Source organism: Phaenicophaeus curvirostris, chromosome 6, assembly GCF_032191515.1.
Source record: "Phaenicophaeus curvirostris isolate KB17595 chromosome 6, BPBGC_Pcur_1.0, whole genome shotgun sequence".
NCBI lineage: Eukaryota > Metazoa > Chordata > Aves > Cuculiformes > Cuculidae > Phaenicophaeus > Phaenicophaeus curvirostris.
Window position 1 is genome coordinate 17,905,092 of NC_091397.1, and position 25,125 is coordinate 17,930,216.

Genomic DNA, 25,125 nt, shown 5'->3' on the forward strand with positions numbered 1-25,125 from the left:
CTAGGTATACCGAGCCTTTCATTTTCTTGACTGTAGCCATCTGAAGTTCTGCATCTTGTTAAGTGCTAGCAAGCAAGGGCATACTTGTATTTCATTATGAATGGGAAAACTTCTCCCTGGTGTATGTAACCACTTAAAGCCCTACATATAGCCTTCTAGTCATAATAAACTGATTTCTGTATATACAATTCCAGGTACTTCTGTAGTTTTAACAGCCAGAAAGCATTCAAACCATCTCTCTTTGCAGGAGTTTACCAGACAGTAACAGGCATGCTCTGTTTATTAGTGTGAACAAGTGAAATTTGGAACAACTGTAGTTCTTATACACTGATTTATATTTATTCTCATAGTGGCCTTTATGCATCAACATGTAAACATCTTCCCCACAATTAGTAGTCCCCACTAAAACAATGGTACAGCACTATTTGATTTGCTCTGAATTGTATCACTTCCCACGATAAAACACCTTAAACTTTTGTTTTTTAAAAAAAGTAGAACTTTCCAAAAAAAAATTTAAAAAAATAATTTTTGGTAGCCTTTGTTGGAAGCAAAGAGACTTTTGAAGCAACTTTAGGCACAGTCTGGTAAGTAGCTGCCAGAAGGAGTGGAAGGAGTTCTATCACTTGTCTCGCGTGAGTACCATCTCGGTCAGCTGAATGAGGGCTTCCCTTTCGGGAGACGGCCGCAGTTTGCTGATCTCTCGTGTAGCTTCATGGCAGTAGCGCTGGGCGAGGTAGGTAGTTTGCTGCACACCATCACTCTTTTGTAAGAAGACAGTGAAAGGTAATGGATAACTGGTCAGCCTCCTTCCTGCCTTTTACCTCTTCCAGTTACAGGGGGAAGGTTTAAGGTCACAAAGTACCCTGAACTTTTAATTTATATTCTGAAGGGGGGAAAGAATAGGATCCTCTTCCCTAAAGCTTCAAAATATTAAACCCCATCCACACTAAACTCAAGTATACTTACAAAACAACACTGGTGTTAATAACATACTATTCAGTAGGATTAGAAACTAAGAGTTTAACCCCTTCCCTCCTCCTGTATATAACGACATAAAAAAACCATGCTTTGCTAAAATAAGTAGGTATTAATTTTGCACAATTATTCTGTCTCTTCTGAACCAGTGTCAACTAAAGCCGATATAGAGGGTGCACTGCAGTTACAAGACAGACTGGTAATTACGTGTCGCTTATACCAGTTGTTAGATACAGCTACACTTCAGCTAAGGGAACTTAGTCATGCATGAGCTTTTTACTTTTTTATGTGGATTTTTACACTACTGGAAGAAAAACAAAAATAAAAACAAAAGGGAAAAAAAACAACCCTCTTCAGTACGTTGCACTTCTGCTAAACACAGTGCCAATAAGGCAGCTGAAGAGTACTAACTTAGTCTTGTATGTAGTCTGCTCCATAACATGTATTTGAAACCACAGCCCTGCTATTTTACTTCAGAGGCAATGAATTTCAGATTGACTTCAGTGGGAACAGTACTTCAGGAATCAAACATTTGGTATCGGTCCTACCTGCAACACATACTTCCGAGCACGTTCAACGTCTCCTGGCTTACTGAATCGTCTCATTATCATAGCATTCATTTCTGGAAACTAAGCACAAAGGCAAAAGGTTTTGTACTGCTTATGAGGAATTTTCCTTGTAGCTGTTTGCCATGCCAAGGTCAAAAAGAACTCCAAGTACAGACCCCTTTCCCTGCCCCTGTTGTTGCTACAGGTTAAAACCTGTGATCTGCATAGGACTGGTAGTCTAGCAAAGCCTGAGCATTAAAGCTTAAACTGGCTGGCTCTGTTGGCTGTAGCCAGCTGGTAGCAAAGGTTAGCACCTACCGTTCCATCATGGTAGGTGGATGATGCAGTGTGGTAATTTCTGATGTAGCTACTTCCAGGTGTAGAATCTGGTTCAGGTGTTCTTACACCACAAGTGATTGTTACTGTTGGGTCACCTAGAAGCAGCACCTCTTCCCCCAAACGTATGACAGAACGCAGGAGGTTTGCTGTATCTATATTGCACAGTTCAACCCCAAACCCCTTCATGATACCTTTTACTGTTACGTCCACTTACACTGCCAATTGCTCTGCTGTTTATACACAGAAGCTCAGTCTATGGAAAGCTCATTATAAGAGAAAAATGACATCTACAATGTATTTCATTTTCAATCATGTAGAATTTGTAGTTGGTGCCACGCACTTGATTCCTTATAAAGCAGGTAGATAACAGGTCAGTTATCACTGCATCACTCATCAAAACATGCAGGCACTTTCTTCAGACAGTCATAACAGACAAACAAAAGCCACAACTCAAGGCAGCTACTCTGCAGAGGAATTATTTTTAAAGGAAAGAGGTGTTTGTTCATCTTGTCTGGAAGGGTTATAGTCAAACCAAGATTACTTTATTGCCATACACTTCTAAACATAGATCTATTTTGCTTGCAGCCTTTGGTCCTGAAACTGTTATTCTGCAAACTTGTTGGGGAACAAAAAAGAAGCATCGCTCTTTGTTGTGACATTTCCCTATTACTCATAGGTAGTCGTTGAGGAAGATACATTCAGAAGTTTATTGGTGACTCACGCTTGGATTTCTCTAGATTCTAACTTTCTTCCCATGTAATGACAATTTAATTGCAATTTTTATATAATCCATTTTTATATTATTTGTATTTACAACTATATAGGATGCATATATTTTCACTTTTTTTATATTTAAGTAAATACTGAAGAATATAAAAATCCCCAAACCTGTAATGCAAAGCTGTTATTAGCAGTTCTGCAGATTTAATGGGCAGTATGTACGCATTTGACGGAGTGCTTATTATAAAAAGAAACCCTCATTCTTCCACTATATTAGTTTAGGAGTGGCTTTAGCCATGGAGCGTATACTACTGTATTTCTTTGAAAAAATAATTGGGTCGGTTGTTTGTTTTACTGGATGAGCTAACTAAATACTGAACAAATTGGTCTAACATCCAGCTCAACATTTTTTGTATAAAGGCCTCTCCTTAATATTCTGATGCATAAAGGTATTATTTCAGTTGGAGGAAAGAGGACAAGAAGAAAAGGTGGCTGTGACTGAAGATCCAGAGCACATTCAGAACTCAAGTACGTTTGTCAAGAAGGCAGCATGAGGATTACCATATACATCAAAGGGTCTGCAGGACAGCAGTAGTACTAATTGCAAGAGAGGAGACAGCCAATAAACTAACCGTTACATTTTGGACTATCTTCAAGCCCTAACTCAGGAATTTTTATTCTCAGATACAAACAGATGAAACACCTTTTAGCAGCAGCACAGTTAAGCATCTGTTGAAGCTCCCAACTTTCTTAGTGCTTATGCTTTATCTATCACTTGTCTGTAGTACTGTTCTTCCAGTTTCTTGAAAACAGCACGAAATTTTCAGCAAAGCCACCTTCCAGTTAATGCGGAAAACTTTGCAAGATGGTCAAGTTATCTTTTAATACAAAAACGCATGCTTTGCGTCCATCAAAAGATATAAATGAGTGGGGGGAAAAAAAGTGACCACCTACAAAGAACAAGATTATAAAACAGAACTGACAGATTCTGTTTCATTGCCTTTCCATATTATGAGCTTATCTTATAAAGCTAATTAAAAGATACATGAAGTTGAAAATCAGGGACAGCCAACCCAAACAAATGAGTAAAAAATAGTTTTAATTTAAAAATTGGAATATTCAACACCCACAAGACAATCGGTGTCATCATTCTCTGCCAAAATAAGAGTATTTGCAGCACATCCCTGTTTCTCTCTACGAGCAGCTTTAACACAAACAAACCATTTCACAACTGCGCCCTCTTTCTGAACCGAAGTCTCTCACTGTTCTGTACAGAACTTCAGTTGCTGATGACTAACAAGATCCTGCTGCTTATCAACAAATTCAGAAATAATGATTCAAGTAAAAGTCTGTGAATCCCCCAGACAAGTCTGTGGGGAGGAAGTGAGAACATGAAGGAGGTTGTTTTCAGCATTGCATTCGTCTGCGTTCCTAAGTGGGTGATAGTCTTTGCCTTCCTGTCTCCTCCAAGATACACGTCCTTGTGAATGCCCGATGGATGAGAAAACACACACACACATATATTCCACCTTCCCCCACCCCAAGGCCCTTTAAAAAAGAAGGAAGTAAATGTCATCAAGTTGTATTTTTTTAAAATGATTTAAAACTTTTCCCATGTCAAGCTCTCAGCAATTCCAATTCCTACAGCTCTACTGGAACTAGTTGCCCCAGTTTTCCTATCACACTGTGAAGTTTAGTAGGAAGGACTGCTTTCCAAGTCCCAAATCTTCTTTCTTCAGGTGAACCAGAAGTTTCTTCCCCTTTTATGGATTAGCACAAATTTTAATGTTTCTTTTGGTGTTGCTGGCACTTCTCTTTTCCTTGTACTCCTCTAAATCATTTTTAGGCCACTAAAAATCTTGACCAATTTTAAGCTTACATTACTTATGATATAATCCTTTCATTCAAACTACTATTACATTTACCTTTAAAAGGAAAAGTTTCCCACGTTTGTAACTGGGTAAGACTCAGTGACGAAGAGATGAAGAAATCAAATCCAGCAGAGGTGCCCACCTAAAAGCTAGGCAGAGATTTAAGTTCTTGGTCCCAGAATGGATACAAAGCCCAGAAGTCGGCAAAAAGCCTACCTACAGAGTCAAGCCTGGGAGAACAAGATGTCTCAGGGAATAACACAAGCAAGAAGCTACTTAGAAATAACCTGCAGAAAACATGAAAACTCTCTGATACCTTCCCTTTTGTGAAGGTTAAACACCTGAACTGGGGCAGTAACAGAAAAGTCTGCTTTTGATACAAGGGCCTAATAAGAGGGGTTGTGTAGGAAGGTGTTTCTCAATCTGAAAGAACACGCCTGTGCACTCGAAATCCAGCTGATCTTGAACACATCCATTTTTCGCACATGCCCAGGCCATGCTTGTCACTTACGCTCTAGACTTCATGTGTTCAAGCTGGACCTCTGTGTGCTGTGAAGAGCCTTTTGTTTTGGGGAAATAAGATTCCTATTGACTTACCTGTCGACAAGCAAACAATACAGGGCCTGTGGCTAATCCAAGCTTGAGATCTGCTGCTGTTGGTTTCCCTAGATGATCGGCACATGATGTAAAATCCAGCACATCATCTATGAGCTGGAAAGAGACAAGCATACACATTATTTTAAAACTTTATTTTTTTAAAGAAACCAAAAACCTAAATACAGCATAATCCTTGTTAGGAGAAGATTTATAGAAAGGATTAAGGCAGCCCACTTTGATTTATAAGGCAATTTCGAGAAGTTTAGATTTTAGATTCCCTTTAGTTCAACAAAAGCACTACCTGAAAAGCTATGCCGACATTTTTTCCGTACTGGTATGCAATCTCATGAACTTTGGGATCAGGACAGCCTAGAATTGAAACCTGAAAAGAAAAAACAAACCAGCTTTAGTTAGCATCCATGTTTAGTCTCTGACCATAGATGTGACACAGCAAGCACAGACAGTAGTGATCTGGGAAAGGAAAAAAGGCTGACTCAGTAGAACACTCTTGCTTATCTCTGTTCATGGATACACACAAACAGCTAAGCTTATTAGAAAACAAGGCTAAATAGCAGTGCAGTATTAAAAATATATTCAAACCTGGAAAGAGATTAGCTTTATTAAATATTCATCAGACTTAGAAATTATAATGCAAGGATGAAGACACAGGAAATGTGAATGCATTGCACACACAGGCTGGTAGTCATATAAAGTCCAGTAACAGGGGAATTAAATTTATTACATATATAAAGTAGCAAGGGGATAATCTGAGGTCAGACAACAGATAAACAGACATTACATGCCTCATAAAATATCCACAAAACTGGATGTGTTGCACCCAATATAGGAGGGACAGCTGAGATAAGGAAGAGTATGTTTAAGGGTGATGTTAACTATAACTGAACTGCTGTGCACACGCACACACACACACACAATATAAATTCCTCTTTAAGACAATGTAAGGTAGGATCATGAAGAAAAAAAAAACGAAACAACCCCCAAACCCAACTCTAAACTAAAAGCGAGTCCAGTAGTAGCTTTGAAGGCAAACATGAAGATAGAACTAAGAAACAACATTATAGCCTAATAAATGCGGTGCAACTTGCACAAGATTAGCGACTATTTCATGCATCAGTGCATTTTGTAACTGAGCGTTAGAACACTTCCCAGTCACAACCTGCATCTGTGGGTAATAGCTGAAACACATCTGGATGCCCAAACTATTAACAGCACCTCACTTTTCCCAATTTTATTTGAAAGAGGGGGATAATATAGCAGGAAAACAATGCTACTTATGTCTAATCATACAAAATCCTGAAGATCATTGAAACAATGCAAATATGAGAAACTTAAATAGGTATTGCTAGGGACTATCAAAAGAGAACATTTTGCCCTTTCATTCCTCCTTTTGATGTTTGTCTTGTAAACACCAGTATCTACCCCAAAGAGCTAACATCCTCTACAGCTGTACCATGCCTAGCAAACTTTAGGTTGCTTCTGTAATATAAATCAAATATCAACAAAGCAGAGGACTGCATCAACTCTGTTTCAATGAAATCTTTATCTACCACTGCATTTCCTGTAAAGAATGAAAATATGGAACTGAGTAGAACAGTGACAAAATCCTGGCTAATGGCAAAGGGACAGAGTAGCCACAAGTTGGTAGGTGAGAAGTGTCATGTGCAGAGAAGAGCTTTCTCCTTTAATCTGAAAGGTAAGAGCAGAGCTATCCGTGTAGGTGGGCAGCTTTCTAGGGGCACAGCCATTACCTGTATAAAGGATCACAGCAGTGGATGTACTTTCAAAAACCAGAAGCGTGAGTTACAGAAAGTAACACAAGCAAAATTCACAATGCAAAATTAATTCTTGCACCTTTGCAAGAGAAGACCTTCATAGCTCCTGTTCAGGTTATGAATGGACATTTCCGAAGACAAAACTAATTCCAAAATCCAGGAGACTGATATGCCTATCACACCTCAAGTGAGCAACCATCATGAACCTGCACCATGACTGGATCTCATCAAACAGGGAATTCCTTCAGGAGCCAATTTCTCAATTGCTCTTGTGGATTATTGCCCCCATCTGGACACTCAGTGGGATGTGGGCAGGCAGCCCTGTCTCAGCCAGCCCGTCACTCTGAGAGTGCAGAAGTTTAACTGAAGATAACTAGGATAACAGCATGAATTTACAAATACAAATCACAATGTAAATATTAATGATATGTGTTTAAATGATAAAGCCCTTTGAAAGCATCCTATAGCTGCCCCGATATGACTGCTGGATTCCAAATCTAATCTTGGAAGAATTCAGTCTTGTCCTCTGCTAAATCCTGATAAAAACCCCCTTCCTAATACCAAGTGGAACAAATTCTTAAAAGAGGTACTTTGAATTCCATAAAGCGAGTCAATCTGCTTGGCATGATTTCAAACACACTTTTTAAAATAAAAAATTGTTTCTATTATTTAATGTTACATGAGAAGCTAAAACCCAATTCTGCCTCTTTACTGAATTTCACATCCATAAAATATTCTGTCATCAGCTCTGTGTAGATGCATCCTCCACTATAATTCATCATGTTGGAATACAGCAACTGGAGCTGAAAGCACTTGCACATCTATACGAGTGCCCAATAGGTCAGAAAGGAAAACCTGCTGCTGGGCAGGGATATGCTTGTATAAACAGTACAAGTGATGTTTGCTCTTACACTCCTTCATTTGTAGACACCATGAAAGGAAAAGGCTTTAAAATCTTTCCCTTTTACAGCCTTTCTCCTCCACGACCATCTCCTGAAGCAGTCAGGATCTGCATTCTCATTCATGACTCATCTGCCTCAGGTTTTCCAGACAGGAGCACTGTGTCTCTTTCCAGTAGAATCAGAATAGTTTCGGTTGGAAGGTCAGTCCAGATTTTGGTCCAGAAGATTTGCTCCAGTCACCTGCTTCAAGCAAAGCTTACTTCACAATTGGATCAGGTTGCTTAGGGCTGTATCCAGCTAAATTCTAAGCATCCCAAGGATGAAGATCCCACACCCTGTCTGGCTGACCTGTTTCAGCATTTGACCAACCTCAAGGAGAAATTTTTCCTAATAGCTAGTTGAATTTTTCTACAGTACAACTTGTCTTTTCACTGCACATCTCTCCATCCTCTCTATGCTTTCCTAGTACCTAGCTGGATAAAGCAAGAGGATTCCCTCCTAGCCTTCTCCACTCCACTCCAGACTAAAACCAGCTCTTGGCTCATCATCTGCTCTAGCCCCTAGCCAACGTGGTCCCTCACTGAAATCACTCCACAATGTGAATGTACAATGGAGCCAAGCCCCGAGGTCTCATGTGTGCTGAATGAAGGAAATCAGTCACCTCCCTTGATGTGCTGCTGTGCTCACGGTGATGCAGCCCACTATGTGCTTATCCTTATGCCACTGACTTTTCCTCCAGGCTCTCCAAATCCTTTTTGGTGACTACACTTGGGAAAGGCGTTATGAAGGCAAAAGAGGAAGATACTCCTCCACAGCAGGTGACTATCTTGTCCTGAGTCTGCATTTTCATGCATTTGACCTTTCTGCAAGTAATTAATATTTTAACATGCTAACCAAATATTTGTTTATGAAGAATTGTACTTTTACAGAAGCAAAGATCACCTGCCTGAATACTATCATATATTTACGCTGCTCTCTTTCACAGCAAACACTATAAAGAAATACCCCAAAAAGAGTTACTGTATTTTAAATAAGAAATAAGGTAAATTACTGGCTGACCACAATGTCTTATGCTACTGATGCTATTATCCTACACTGGACTTTATTGTGGTCTGCATGCCCAGCTGTTCCACAGCAGTTCCACACCCTGATAGGTTTTTATGATGAAGCCCTTGTGCACACACCAAAGTACAAACTAGTTAAGGCAGAAGCTCACAGGGAGATCCAAAGCTGCAGGCTATTCCTTTCCTTCAGTCCCTAAGGCAGACCTACCATACACAGCCTTGCCTTACTTGAGAAGGCTTCATGCTTTTTTCTAGCAGAGAAATCAAGAATCTCCAGTGCAACTTTGCACTTATCTCAAAACAAGCATGATTTAATGTCTCTTCTGAAAGTTTGCTGTGCAAAATATAAACAGCTTTATGAGGGTTCGGAATTCCTTTTACAAGAGGATAAGAAAAGAAAGATGGAAAGAGAACCTGCTCAGCTTATTTTGCTATCTCCAGCTTGACTGATGACTAATAGAAATTCCACTTCAGCTTCATTGTTTCTGAATTCCTGAACCAAAGATACCTCTTGTGTTTTTCTGAAAAATGCCTTTCAGTAAGTAAGGCTTCAGTGACCCTCTGGGCCATCCGCCACCATTTCCCTTTGCAATGTATTACTTTGACTGCAACTTTGGTAACATTGCCCCACACAGAACTATTGTAGAAATAAACTGGAGACTGGGATGGCTCTAACATCTGTTAGAGTTCTGTTAACTGTTCTGTCCATAAACAAAAAGAATTTTGGTAACTTAAAGGACTTTTGATTCAAATGCAGTAATGCTTTAGTGTTGTAGAAGGTACCTAACATAGCAGCTAGACCAGTGCTGACAGACCATCTACTACCTTGTTTAGTCATTTTTCCAGGAATACTCTACTCTTCCACCTCTAAGACATGACAGTAGAATTCTAAGATGCCACCTGAAGTTGTTTGACATCTTCTCTCCAGGTAATATATTTATCTTATTTATGCATAGAAACCAATCACTCTTTCCCTGTCACTAACAGGAACTGAACTGCTTCTAATGACACACTAGCTTGGTTATAACTCATGTTCTGAAACCAAATGCTCTCTCCTTAGCTTTGTCCCTGAAAACACGATGTGAATACTTGATTTCCCAGCTGAATTTCCTTTCAAGCTAGAACTGATGATTCTGCTTATCATTTTTGCTACAGAAAACAGAACTCCCTTCTGATTCGATCCTTTTCCTAGGTAGCCAAAACCATCTAAACAAACAAACAAAAAAAAAATCCCATCATCCTACGCCCCAAAAAACCCAAATCCCAAATAAAAAAAAAAAAAAATCCCCTTTTTACTGCTATCAATGGAATTCCCCTATCCCATGCAGAAAGAAACTGAGGGAGACATACATATATATACAAGTCATTGCTACTGTGTGCTGTAAGTATGATGTTATAAAGACAGACCTCTGTCTGATTTTTCTTTTATAACACAAATTATACTGCATATGAAATTCCACGTGTTTGGCAACTGAACAATTCAGAACAACCACTAGAATAAAAGCAGCCTAACAACCCCTTCACCAGCATAACAGCCACCGTGAGGAGGAAAGCGCTTAAATCCTTAACTCTTTCCAGTTATGAAAAAAACTCAAAATAGCACATTTGTAAGGAGAATTCACCCAGTGGGAAAGTGATTTCTTTTTCTTTCTGTGAATATTCTTTTAGCAAGACTGTAGAAGTGAGTATGTATGTTTTTATAGGGGTAGCTGAATGCCCCTTACTAGTCCAACTGCCCACTTAATACTAATGAAGACTTGCAAAGCGAAATTCTTGCCAGGGTCATTTTACCATGAATATGAGCAATCCAGAAGACTTATTTTCTTTCCTTCAACTAGAATGAAAGATATTTTCCCTGCCCACAAAAATCTGTCTGTCTCATTCTATATGATCCTTTTGATTTACGCAATTTTCAACTGCCATCAAATGCACAAGTGTACCAGTTCTCTGAGAACAAAGGAAAATGACTAACACAGATTTTTAGTCTAATTTTCTTAGAACTCCCTCTTGCTATAGCAGACACCAGCTACACTGCCTTCAATCATAAAAAAACCCCAAATCATATGTCTTTTTTGGGGCGAGATTACTGCCCACCTTCTCCATTTTCTGCACTAAATTTTTAATCAAATAAGAACATCATCTTGAATCAGATCTTTTTGTAATGAAGTAACAGAAATTAGTGACAGATAGGGCTATATACAGCAATTGATAATGAAAAAACAAATCAAGAAGTATATGCTTCTGTTCTTCTACAATGTAATGTAGAATATATACAATTAGTTGTTTCCTCCTACTGTTATCACCTTATGTCCCAGCTGGCACCATGAGTGGGACCAGATGTCAAAGAAGACTTAAAGTATAAGCTCAAGAATTATCAATTGAGATTAAAAACACTGTCTCAAAGTTGCAGAATTTCATAAATTAAAGGCTACCTGTGTGAACCTTATTCTGATTCAAGTGAAGATATCAATAAACTTATGTATGAATACAAAACAGAAAAGAAAAAGTGAAAACCCATATTGGAGGCTGAACACAGCTGAACTGTGATAAAATGCACAATCGCAAACCCATTCCCATTCTGACAGAATACCATTTAAAAGGTTTGATTTGGAGGGTCTCCAGAGGAAACAGCAATTAACTAGGAGTTTAGCTGTGAAGCTTACAGTGTGGTATGTTAACTTTAGAAGAGACAGACGTACATACTGCTTTACAACTGTTTGCTATAAGACTCGCAGTCTTCTTAAAAGTCTTCTCGAGGTAGTGAGCAAATCTCTCATTCTCATTTTCCTTGGAACCCAGCTGGAGGAATTCACCTAAAAAGTTGCACAGATGGAGTTTTTATTTGTGGTTTTACTGCTTAGGCAAGCAAATCTGAAGATAAAAACAGAAAAAGACCTTACCACGCACCAGATCTTCAATCACCTGAGTTAGAACAGAGATGATAGTAGTGTTTCCAATTCGTGCTAAAGCTACGGATGCAGCTGAGAGGATGAAGTCACCAGCTAGAACAGCCTAAGAAATAAAAAAAATTGATCTTTTAAGTATTTTCCTGTAAGTGATAGTACAGACAATACAATTTCCTTTATTTGGCAGGTCTGTTGACATCACATTCTTACATAAAGCCCGCATATCTCATTGTATCAGAGAGAAAACACAAGATAACAGAATATTAAAATAGGAAGCATTTTTAATCGCTATGTTTTAGTGCTGTTTATATTTTTCCATATAAGCAATGTCCTCCCTGTATGCAATATCTGAATACGTGTTTGCCTAGGAAGTTATTTTGAACATTACTTCTCCGTTTACCATTTTGTTGTGACTGTTATGCCATGTCAGCTCTGAACTGCCAGAATAAGTTCTGATGCGTCAGCAGTGTACTTCTTTCCTTGCATTTTCTGATTAAGACCTTCCTCTTAATGGTCTATGATAGAAACACCTCTCAAAAAATCAAAAACATCTTCATGCTGACTAAAAACCTTTTTACATTTACTACAGAATCAGGGTAGCCTATAGCATTTTGGATGATGTACAAGTTCAAAGAATTCCAACAGCACTGCAGAGAATGGCACAGGGAATATAAAATCAGCAAGAATTACAATACAATCATATGCTGTCTAATGCTTCCAACAGTTCAGAAAAGGAAGACATATCTGTCTTACCCACAAATCTGCATAGCTCTTCAGACTTTTTCTAGCATATCCCAAGACTGTGCCTAAGGACAGTAATGTGACAAGAGCCCTAGGTATTTCTGCTCTGTCAAAACTCAAAAGCCAGTCTTGCGCATAATAGCAAACTCACCTTCCTCTCTCCCCAAATTTGATTGACTGTCATTTTTCCTCTGCGAGAATTTGCATCATCAATAACATCATCATGAACTAGGCTAGCTGTGTGGATCATCTCTGCAATTATGGCCACAGAGCGCTGGCTTGCTTGCACCTCCCTAAAAAAAAAAAGGCAAGAACTGTCAAATAATTAAATAAATTATATATGCTGCAATACATGAAACAAAATCTCCACTGAGGACAAACAAAAAGTGTTTTTCTGAAAACAGCTGTTGCAGCTTTTCCATGGTCTGAACCCCATCTTTCAAACCTGGAATTAGGAAGATAAGAAAGTAAAATCACATTAGTATAGTAAGTGCAATGGGATGCTTCCATCTTTAGCAGGCCCGCTTCTGCCTTGCTGCATTAACAGTACCGCAAAATTCCCGAGTTATTGACTCCAGTCGCTCTAAAACCAGACTGCAATAAATAACACAGCATCAAGGATGCTTGGTTCCAAGGAGATGAAAATCTTGGAAACGGCAGAGAAATGAATGCCAGGTGGCTTTGTAGAAGTGTTTTAAGTTTTCCTTATCCCTGTGTTGCTCCACCTATAAAATACGCATCACAAACTCTCCAAACCTGGCTAACACTACTAACCAGCAAGCTGGAGAAATCAGCAGGCACATTACCTGTATTCTACATTTGAAAGATAAAGGCTAAGATCCATGAGTTCATTTTATCTGATTACATTAAGACCTCAGAGGTTCTTCAAAAGCCTGAGGAATTAACTGGAATTATACTGGAATCACTTCAGGACTGTAAACAATAGCTACCTAACAATTACTGAAATTCAGCCTTTGTGAGGATCTAACACTGATGATTCAACTCTCAGTAGTTCACATCTACTTTACTTTTCAAACTATGTGAAAAGAAGGTAATAGAAGGCACAGAAACAATCATCTACAAAATGAATGTCAAAGAGTCAACACCTGGCTCACACAAAGGATCATCTACCCTAGTATCAAACCGCTACTGCTTTGTTCTAGTATCTTTTTCTCTTTAGCTACCTCTTCTCGTCATGGGTTGCAGGCAGAATCCCAGAAATGGCGATCCCAATGAGCCTTGCCTTCTAGCTGAAACGAGCCCACATGGACATTAAAAAAAACCCAACACACCCAGCAAAATGAAAAAAACCACCCAAACAAATAATCAAGAAAAAACACCACCAAAATTAAACATTACTTGTGATAAGTAGATACCTTACTTCTGGTACACAGATAAAGTGAATCACACTATTTTCCAGGAGAAGAGAAAAAGAACTGTGAGAAACAGAAGATGATCATTCCAGCTCAGCTGAAGGGAATTTAAAATCTTTTTGCATTGCCTATGGCTATTAAAATCTAGTGATTCATCACAAAATGAAAGAACATTTTGCAGTCTGCTGACATAACACTGTGTTCTGACACCTACCTCTACACAGAACTCTGCACTGCTGTCAGTGGGAGTTCTACATCCTGAACAATGTCAGGATGTGTGGCTCATACCTTGTGAAAATATGTCTTTTAAACAACAGAAAATAAGAGCTGGAAACCTTCACCATTGTTTGAAGGTAAGTTTTAGTGTGGACAAGTAATTTAGTCAAATGATAGTTCACTCAAAGTGGCTTTCAAAAATAAGCTATTGTTACTAAGTAGGAAAACTTACCTTCAAAAAACTGTAAAGGTCTCCAGGCTCTTTCATGCACTGGTCTCCTTTTGGGGACTCCCTTTTTCATTAATTATGTCAGCAGACTGGACTTCCTGCTGGGAAGTAGCAGTAAATGGCTCACCAACACAACAAAATGTTTCAGTAGTATGAAGACAGCACAAGGACAGACATTTCAAAAGCAGGTTTTGAAAAGTTCTGCATTATAGTGCATTTCATCTCTGACAATGACTAAAAATGGCTTAGGATTGCTCATGCTTCATGTGTCTGGTTTCCAGATTGTTATACCAAATCTGATGATTTAACCTGATGGGTTTTGTTAAACTACTGTTTCTGCAAGGTCTCAAGCAAAGTTCTTCCCATCGCTGGACAAAATAAATTGTAGTACTTTCCTACAAACATTGTGAGGGAAATTCTAAATCAGAGCATGCCTGTTTTATGGGAAAACACACAAGAAGCAGGATCCTTCTCATTCCCTGCCTTTTTTCATATTGCTTCACCTGCAAAACAAAAGCAAAAAGTAGCAGTAACTCAAGTCTGGGTAACTCAAGTCAAAAACTGGGTCCCTACAGTATGGGGAAAGACGCCATTTTTAGGTCATTCTCAAAGTAAAAGCACCCCGAGATTTACACAAAATTCTTATGCAACTGTAAGTTTGCCTTTTTACACATGCATTATATTAATTTTTAAGTCCTTAATCGTGTTCTGGTTTTCAGTAGGGCCTACTGCTCGATTCCTGTGATAAGCTTTTATAGACCTACAGTACTCTGAAGTCTTTTCCGTTACAGAACTTATTTCACGTACACTGAACAAGACCGAGGCTGATCTTACAGGTTACGCCATCCCGCCTCTTCCTCCAAATATCTCTTTTCAAAACAGAAAGCAGGGGGGAGAGAACTTAAAACAACACAAACCAGCATTTACAGTTTGCAGCAAAGAGCTTTGCAGCGTGTTTGCCCGTAAATACTTAAATATTTCCAGGTTAAAGACAGGAAATATGCAAAAGATCTTGCAAAACGTGTTTTGACCACACTCCTCAAAGTACATTTTTGCTTTTAAGTTTCTGGGGCTGAATGAAAGGAACATTTCAGAAACACAGTCTCTGACACAGAGGGGCACTGCAAACCAGAGGGAACATAGAGAATGCATGAACACAGGAGCAAATTACAGCAGAAAGACAGAGTACAGTACAGGCATCTGACAACTATGGGTTGGAGTGAAAAAAAAAAAAAGAGGACTAAGGTTGCTGGTAGGTCCTCATATATTTAGGAAATATTATTCTATGGAGTTTAGCCAGGTCATTGTATTTAAGTATTTCTTGCAATATTCTTATGGATTTATTTCCCTCCCCCCTCATCGTAGAATGGTTTGGGTTGGAAGGGACATTTAAAGGTCATCACATCCACCCCACCTGCAGTAAACAGGGACATCTTCAACTCCATCAGGTCACTCAGAGCCCCATCCAACCCAACTCTGAATGTTTCCAGGGATAGGGCATCTCCCATCTCTCTGGGCAACCTGTGCCACTTATTTCATCACCTCTTTCAGTTTAAAACCATTACCCCACAGCCAATCGCAACAAGCCCTGCTAAATTGTCTGTCCCCAGCTTTCTTCTAGGCCCCTTTTACTGAAAGGCCACAGTAAGGTCTCCCCAGAGCCTTCACTTCTCCAGGCTGAACCATAGAACCACAGAACAGTTTGGGTTGGAAGGGACCTTAAAGATCATCCAGTTCCAACCCCCCTGCCATGGGCAGGGACACCTCCCACTGGACCAGGCTGTCCAAGGCCCATCCAACCTGGCCCTGAACACCCCAAGGGATGGGGGGGAGACTTAGGGGGGCAGGGCCAAGCTCTGCTACTTGGCAACGAGAGAAACAGTGAGAGGGCAGAGCTGGAGCCCTGCGAGCCTAAGCTTGGAAAGCGGGAGATGGAGATGGAGAAGATGGAGGTGGACATGGAGATGGAGGAGATGGAGGTGGACATGGAGATGGAGATGGAGGAAATGGAGGTGGACATGGACATGGAGGAGATAGAGGTGGATGATCAAGTGGAGTACATGGAGGTCGACCATCAGGTAGAGGACGAGATGGAGTGTGATTATTTTAAGAATTATGATCTAAAAATCCAAACATAAAACCACCCCCATAAGCCCACCACCTCTCTCAGCCTTCCCTCACAGAAGTGTTCTATCCCTCTGATCACTTTTACTATTATTCCATATGACAATCAGTCCTGCTAGCTTGTGAGCAAAGACTCTCTTCGCCCTTTGAGAAAGGTGAATCTCACTAGGTGCCAGCAAGCCTGGCACCATGCAGGCCATCCCAATATCAAACCCCCCAAAATGGTGGTGGCCATGCCAGCCACAGAGACAGGTATGACCAGACTGGGTCCACCTGTTTCTTCAAATGTTACTGCCCACAACTGGAAGGAAAGAAGAAAAAATAACCTCTGCTCCATATTCCCTTATGAACCGTTTCAAGGCCCTGAAGTCTCTTTTGATCACCTTTGGACTATGTGTCATGGAAAAGCAGTAACAGGTAATAATAGTCCGAGGGCCATACTAGGCTAGGAGTTTCCTAGTGGTGTCCTTAACCTAGGCCCCAGGGAGGCAGCAGACTTCCCCTAGAGGAGGGTCTGTCTGGCATACTGGACTTTCTACTCCCCTCAGAAGGGAGTCACCCACAAATATAACCTGTCTTTTCTTCCTTGTGGAGGTGGTAATGATAAAAATCTTTCGTGCTCACTATTTCCTCTACTGAGATGTCTCTGTACTCCTTTGGCCTTTTTTTATTTGTTTGTCTCTCTCATTTTGGTTCCAGAAATAGAAATAAAAACTCCTATTTGCAAACACCTCTGGAAAATACACCCTGAACAAAGATGTTGGGTCCAGTGAGGCGAAGTGATAATTCTGTGAAATTCTGCACACAGATTTGTGAAGAAATGCCCGAGGATGCGTGAAATTGAGGGTCTGCACGACTTCAGCTTAAACTCTTTACAGTTCTCACTTTTGCACAAAGGTAACTTGTTACCATTAAGTAAAAAGCCATTGCCCAAGAGACATATAGACTCAAGGTTGGACTTCTGACACTTAGATCTTTAAAGGAAAAAAAGCAACATACCAGCATGGAAGATTCTGGATGTTTCAGACACTTATCATTTTGATAACAGCCCAGATTCTTTAGAAAACTGCCATTCTCCTTGATATGACTACAATGAAGTGACCTCACTCTAGAACAACAGTTAACCTGCAGAGGGTATTCTAAACACGTAGCCCTCCTCAAATCTATACACAAAGGATCATGTCACCTAACCTGTAAGCAAAGCCATCTGAGTGTTCCCCTCCATTCACTTGAGAAGTCACAGCTATTCTGGTGGGGCTCTGTGAGGACAAAAAGGCCTCTGTGACTGCCTGAAAAGATCAGGAGCTTACAAAGTTGTGTCCTGTTATTTTAACAACCAAACAAGTAAGAAGAAAAATCTTTTCTACTAGTACTGCACAAGATGAAAAAAGGAGAAACAACCAAAACTGAAAAACAGGCAAAAGCATGCTGAGACCAGCAAGTTATATGATAGTTGAGAATGGCAGCAAGATGAAGCAGAAACTCAATATCAGTAACACAAGGCCCAGAGGCAGAAAAAAAAATGCTAGGGATGAACAGCACAGGCTATTGGGTCACCCAACAAGTCTACAGATGTTGTGGCCAGTATCTTTGATTACATGAGTGGGAACTAAAGCTTCAACAGAGAAAAACAAGTCCAGAAGAAGAATTAATATTAACTGAGGAAAAGAATGATAAAATGCTTTAAGGGAAACAATATGTTGAAAGAGGAAAAACATCTTTAAAAGAAAAACCAAACTGACGTGAGAAGCAGAATGGAATGTATATTTTACCCTTCAGGTCTATAGCAAAGTAGCAGGGTTACAAATATGCAGTGTTTCCGTCTCTACATACACAATTTTCCTCATAAACAGTAAAAAGTTGTAAGAAAAATTTGTTACCTAGAAGCAATGTTGCTTTAAGAAGCAACAATAACGAAACCTGTATCAGCATGAACTAGAACTATATGTATATACAAAGCAAATGCTAACATAGCCTGCTTCTAGAAGTTTAAAAGCAAAAGAGAAAAAAATGCTGATAAAACTTCAACTCACAGTAAGTGAGTATCCACAGCGTGAAAGTATATTCTTCTGGCATGACCCTCAACCCTCAAAAAGCATTGGTCATCACACATGAACCAAAAAGCGGTACACTGAACGCTTGTGTAAACATATGTGAATTTTAATTACAGTCATAGGCTTGGAGAAAAGTGGCATGAGGCAAAGATGAGGAGCATAAATACCCTAGGATTTCATTTTCTTCCTTTGCTGAAACATTTGCGTTCTCCCTACTCAGAATTTCATTCTAAAAACAACATAACGCAGCTAGCAACTCAGTCTGTCCTGATACAAGGAACATTCAGATTAATGAGGAGGCTTTTAAACATCAAACATAGTTTGAAGGTGCTGAAAAAAACCGCAACAGATGTACAAAAGCTGCCCAATGACACAAGCATCTGTGAATCAGAGTGCTTATGCTGAGATTTGGCTACTGCAAAGCAAATGCTTGCCTCAGGCATATACGGCACTCAAAGTTCAAGATCACACTTTCTCACTGGCATAGGGCAGGTCTCAAAACTAGTCCTGATGGTTTCTAGAGAGCGTAATGCATGGACAAGAGTATGTCCATGAGCATACACATATGCCAAAAGACAGCAAATACGCTTAGAGCACATAAAGGCAAATTCAGATCTTTATACAGCTACTTCTTATCTTTGATTCACTGCTCACCTCCTACACTGTGTGACATCAATTCTAGCCTTCTCGGTACTGCATGCGCACTACATAACTTTGTTCATAAGCTTCTTGTGCTACACACTAGAGTGACATAAATTGTTTTTCCCACTGTTCTGACTAGAAGGATGTTCCAAAAACTCACTGCCCCAGTTGTTAAAAGCCTCCTCCTAAGTTCCCAGCCTCTTGGCAACATCATCCTTTGATTTAAATAACTCTTTCATCCTTGTTATTGATAAATGTGTAGACCACAAGTCCTTCATTGACCTCGATTATCTATGGACTCCACTCCTGAAGCTAGCTGGACCTATCTTTTTTTTGTATGTGAGGATCAGACATGCTGATGATTTCAAGAAGTGTGATACACATGAGTATCAGCATCCCCTGATCCAGTAGCTGTACCGGATATACTATGGTTGATGCATGCTAGGGTTACTTCAAGGTTTTTCATACAGAAAGTGGCCACAAATCACATGGGGTTATGCCCTAACAGGACACCCATGAGCCTCCTCGGCTGAGCAGAAATTTTTGTTTTATTGTACTTCCTTTCATTCCACCATGGATGACCAGTCATCAAGAATGATTTTGCCATCAAGAAGTGCCATCATCACATTCATGTTTTTCAAGTCAAGATGACTCATCAAAATATTAAGCCAATCAGTGTTGTGACAAAGGACATCCTTGACAAGTTTTGACAAAGGTTATTCTTCCTTTTGCTACCTGTGAGACAATGACAAGGAGCAGTACTGAATGGAGAACAGAATCTGACTGGAGTGAAGTTCATTAGTCATGGACAATGTTTTCCAAGAACAAGAGGAATTGGCGCTCGCAGGACAGGACACTGCCAACTAGGTTTTGCTTCCTCCTTTAAAATTACATTCATACAGGAGGGGCTGTACTGGGAGAGGAGGCGTACTGGGAGAGGAGGCGTACTGGGAGAGGTGTCTTATCAAGCAGCAAAATATATGCCATGCTCTGAGGTAGAAATCAAGTCCAACAAGGCATTACCCTACCACTAGGAAAACATTACGTAAGAGAAATCCCTTAAGACTGATAAACTAGTCTAGAAAGACTTCTGGCAAGGGACCAAAGACTTCATATTTGAAATTCTAAACAAGGGAAGACTGGAAGTGTAGCTGGAAGGCACAGAACACTCCTGACAACACTCTTCCTCCAAATGCAAATATAACAACTGATGGGAATGTGTGGAGATAAGCGTTTGCAACCAGCAAGAGCAAGGAGTGATGCAGAGTACAGAGCAAGCCTGACGTTCTGCTCAGTTAAACCTACTTTCAAAAGACAAGTAACTTGAAGGTTACACCAGCTCTAAGCTTAGAAACTTACTCTAAAGCGTAGAAACTTGGTCCTGGGTGAATGGGGAGGGCAGAGGGGAATCTGACTGCTTTGAATGTCTCACAACTTTGAATATAATCACACCACCCTGCTTAATGGCTTGTCTGCACAGCTACAAGAGTGGCTACAAATGAAAAATACTTTTAAATACATTCATACAGTTTCAAGCAGTATTAAAGGTTCTAAAAAAGCATTTATGTAAGACAATAAAATTCAATAAAAGCCTCACAATATCGTAATTTGGCAACATTATTTATCCATGACCTGTTACAAATATAATATAGTCCACAACTTTACACATAGAAGTTATGTAATAAACCCAGGACATCCTTTTCACACCGCTAACTACAAATACACAGCTTCACTATGGAACTTCAATTCAGGTTTTACTAAGGAGTTTTTTGTTTTCATAAAGTTACTCGACATTTTTGGGAACACAAGAACGATAAATTTCAAGCACAATATATGTCTATATATATATATATATATAAAAGTGAGCAGCTCACCTGAAATTATTATGGTGAATATTGCAAGCCCTTGCCATTAGCACCACAATCATTGGTCGAAAGGCCTTTCCTTTCCCATCAAAGTAATATTCACACATTTCCTTAAGTTCTGCTGTAGACACAAGTAATTCCTATAGAAAGGAAAACAACATATCACCACAAAAGTCACAAGGCCAATCCATTTAGTGTAAGCAAAACAGTATGGATGCATAAGGTTTTTGCCATTCCACCCAATATAAGCTGAAGTTGTTTCTAACATTACCAGGAGTACTCTCAAACGTAAACTATGTATTCCAGCAGTGCAAATGAGGAGAAAAAAATTGTATTCTGGAAGATATTTAGAAATGCTCTCTTTATTTAGAAGATATTTAGAAATGCTCACTTTAAGTTTCAGACAGCTGTTCATAAACATAAAGAATATCCTTTCAACAATTGCCCTCCAAAGCTATGGTTGCTATTAAAATACGAATCATCAAAACATCCCAGAAGAGTCACCATAATCCTTTACCTTTTTAATATCTTCATAGAGATTCTTCAAGTCTTTTCTACCGAGTTGAAAAGGGTCTTGGTATTTTTCATCACTAACTGTCTTACTGCAGCTGCACAAGTTGGATGAACTTGTATGATGAAACCTGGTGACAGTGTTTTTCAAGAAAGTAACGTTGTTAGAAACAAACTTTCCCTGATTTCCCAAACAGGAACATTTCAAAGCATTTCCTTCTCTTCTTCCTCTCCTTTCACACAAATTTTAATCAAATAGCTAAAATATAAGCAGGAGGCATCAAAACACTGTTTTCAGCCAGCTAATAACGGGCAAGGACAGCACAGTTATGTATTGATGATCCTAGACTTCTAGGAGCTGGCAAAATGCAGCACTTGGCAAATAATAACCCCTCCCTGCCTTTAAGAGATCACAGGAGACTTCTGAGACACATAAAATTACATAGCTCTCATTGTATGCCTTTTGAATATATTATTGACAGTATAGCATACATCTGGAGATTAAGTCTTCACCTTCCAGTAACACAATCATTGTGTTACTTTCTCCCTTTCTTGCTTATTCCTAAAAAAGTATCCCTGGCTTGGATTCGAAGTCTTCTACATGCACCCAGCTACACTATAAATTAAATTAATATTTTCGAGTAGCATGATGATGGCATGAAAGTCCATGAGTAAAGGGTGAAATCTGCATGTGGATCCACTAGGCTTAGACCTGATTTTTTTGTTTACCACAGCAGCAGTCTCCAGGGAATTATGCAACTATGAACTAAAGCGAATAACCTTATTTTCCAAATTACAGCTCACAGCTACCCAGTTCACCCAATAACTATGTTTTTATCCATTACACAACAATATGAATCTCCAACTTACCGCCAAAATATATTACATATTTTTGGAAGTGACAAAGTTGAACTTCTTTGGGTGAGGTGACACAACTGCACAAAGAAAAATCAGGGTTAATTTAATAGCACTTTAAACTGACAGAAAAAAATTCACTACAAAAAAATAAGTGTCTGTTCATCAGCACTGCTTTATTTCCCCATTTTAACAACCCAGCAAAGGCAGTCTCAAAGTCTTCTTCCATACTACGTGAGACATAATTGCAAATACGTACATTAGCTTCTGACTTAAACTAACCCTTCCACTCAGGAATGCTGGACTTTATCCCCTTGCAGGACCAACCTGGAAGGAATATCAGTTCACTTCTCAGAACTGCTATAATAAAACCTTGCTTCTGCTCTTTTGGAAGGTGCAATTTTCAAATGTTCCCTGCTTTGTAGACAAATCTGGACTGCACCAGTCAAGGCACAGAGGAAAGCACAAAAGCTGTTTCCACGAACTACTACACTAACAGAAGAACAACATGTCCTTGTTTTCTCCTGAAGCAATTTTAATTCTGTTTGCTTCTTGCAATAATTTATACCTGCAGGTCTTTGCTGCTACACGTCAAGAACCTAACCTCCAAACCTGCCAATCTCACCAATACCCTCACCCTGTAGACGGAGCCCATGAGCCTGGGGAAAGATAACAGTTCCAGGTACACGATTCCAGCAGAGACGGGCTGAGAAAGGAAATGCACCTTTTGCTCTGCTCCTGGTAGTGCTGCCAGAAACTACTTAGCCCCACCCTGGAGTGTGGAGACTGCCTGGAGTGTGCACGCTGCCTCAGGGGCCCAGCTGGGCTGACCAAGCCTGGAATCGCTGCAATCCACCTGTTCATCAAACTGCCTCTCCAAAAGCCTGAGCAGGAATGCTCAAGGAGACCTAGAACTGGAGAAGAGTTCCCCCAGCCAGCGCCTTATGCCTCGGTGTCTCCTTCTGCGCGTCTTGAACTCTCTCTCCTTGGATGCACAGGACTAAAAAAGGCCAGGCAAGGACACATGGGAAGGAAAGGAAGAGGAAATAGAGGAACTCTAACTTATGGATCTGCAGCTTCCTGCAATCTGACCTCAGTGCCAAGTCCTACAGCTGATTCCTTCACAGGTTTGCTCCCTCCTACCTCTCACTGCCTTCTGTTGTTAAAAAACAGATGATCTTCTCCCATTCCCCTTCGAGAGGGCACAGACAGACTCCTTTACACTGCTGCTGGACTCTGCCAGATCAGGCCATGCACGACGCTGGACGCACCACAGCCAGAACACTTCACTGCAGGTCAGAACCGCAGCTTGGCCTTCTGAAGAAGGGGTAAACGAATGCAGTGAGGGAATCAGAAAATCCCTAGGTTTGAAAAGACCTTTGAGATCATCAAGCCCAACCGCACCCATCCACTATTAAACCATCTAAGCGCTAAATCTACCCGTCTTTTAAACACCTCTAGAGATGGCGACTCGGCCACCTCCCCGGGCAGCCCCTGCCAGTGCTCACTAACCCTTCTGGCGAAGATATTTTTCCTGATGTCCGAATAACTGCCCCCATCACAACTCGGAGCGCACAACCTCACGGACAAACGCAGGGAAAACCTCGCCCTGACAAGAGCTGCTCTCCTGCCCCCACGCAGACAAGCCTTCGAGCGGTTCCTCCCCTCAGCAGTGGCCGATCCTGCCCTACAAGCCCTCAACCCGCCGTTTAACCTTGTGCCGAGAGCGCCCCGGCCCTCGCCGGGCCCGGGGGCGGGGGGTGGAGGCGCGGGCTCGGCGGCTCCGCCCGCCCCATTCATTCGCGGCGACCTCCAGGCGGCCGGTCCGCACTCACCGCGGCGCTGGGGCCGGTCCCGGGCGGGCGGAGGGGCGGCAGGCAGCCCGGCGGCGGCGCCCGGCGGCGGGACGGGCCGAGGCGGCAGCACCAGCGCAAGGCCATGGCGTCCCCGGCCCCGCGCGCCTTCCGGCCCCGCCGCCACCCGGAGGCGGAAACCGCAGCCCCGCGCCGCCTCCCGCACGACAGGAGGGAGCCTCGGGGCGGCTAGGACGGGCGGCGGCTGCCTCTGCTCCCGCGGGCCGCTGCCCTTGGCTACTCTCCTTGGAGAGCCTCCTCGGCCCCCCAGCTCTGTCCCGGGGTCCTCTACCCATGGCCCCTCTCCTTGGAGAGCCTCCTCGGCCCCTCAGCTCTGTGCTGGGGGCCTCTACCCATAGCCCCTCTCCTTGGAGAGCCTCCTCGGCTCCCTCCAGCTCTGTCTTAATGAAGATGCACATCCCCATTTGGCCCTGGTGCTCCTGAGCCCCCTATTCTGCCTCTGGTGCCCCAGCACGTCCCCGCTTTGTCCTGGTCCTTCTTTGCACTCAACTCTGCTGTGGTGGTTTTGATTGATGGGTTGTAGCAGCTACCAAAGCAAAACTTAAGTTTGTTGGAGGCATTATATACACAGTCAAATAGTACTTTTAAAATGAAAACTAGTTTAGCCATAAGAGTCCTTTTTTTCCTTTTTTTTTTTTATTATTAGCAATTTATCCTAATTGAGAGATGCGTGGCTCCCAATTATATGTTAATGCAAAATTGATAACCTACCACCTGATTTGAAGTACATGAAGCTGCATAGCTCTCAGGCATACAGAACTGCCTGTAATAATAAAGATAATTTATATGATAACATTACAGAAATAATTTCTTCGAGTAATACAATTACTTGTGAGCATTAAGAAATAATAATTGGTGATAAATTTTGTGGCAGTTGCTATAACAGGATTTGTTGTTAGAGGTACTGAGGAACATGGCTAACAACAA

General features: G+C 40.9%; 1 protein-coding gene across 1 annotated transcript; it reads right to left on the minus strand.

Annotated features, from left to right (window-relative positions):
- Nucleotides 1-28: 28 nt before the first annotated feature.
- On the minus strand, nucleotides 29-24,264 carry PDSS1 (decaprenyl diphosphate synthase subunit 1). Its single transcript, XM_069859501.1, has 11 exons — nucleotides 24,160-24,264; nucleotides 22,340-22,404; nucleotides 21,477-21,600; nucleotides 20,969-21,099; nucleotides 12,608-12,749; nucleotides 11,710-11,821; nucleotides 11,513-11,622; nucleotides 5,352-5,432; nucleotides 5,051-5,164; nucleotides 1,524-1,604; nucleotides 29-760 (listed from the first exon to the last, which is right to left on the minus strand). The coding sequence occupies exons 1-11, from the start codon at nucleotides 24,262-24,264 to the stop codon at nucleotides 620-622; spliced, it is 1,206 nt and encodes a 401-aa protein (XP_069715602.1). The 3' UTR covers nucleotides 29-619.
- Between the last annotated feature and the right edge of the window lie 861 nt (nucleotides 24,265-25,125).

What these genes read in the sequence shown, in the direction of transcription:
- PDSS1 (XM_069859501.1), bottom strand. Translation starts at nt 24,264, where the DNA reads ATGGCCTTGCGCTGGTGCTGCCGCCTCGGCCCGTCCCGCCGCCGGGCG. An exon ending in ATTCACCATAATAATTTCAG is followed by an intron (nt 12,750 to 20,968) that starts GTGAGCTGCTCA and finishes TTTTTTTTTTAG; the next exon opens with GGAGGTGCAAGCAAGCCAGC. An exon ending in CTCGGAAGTATGTGTTGCAG is followed by an intron (nt 761 to 1,523) that starts GTAGGACCGATA and finishes TTCTTACAAAAG; the next exon opens with AGTGATGGTGTGCAGCAAAC.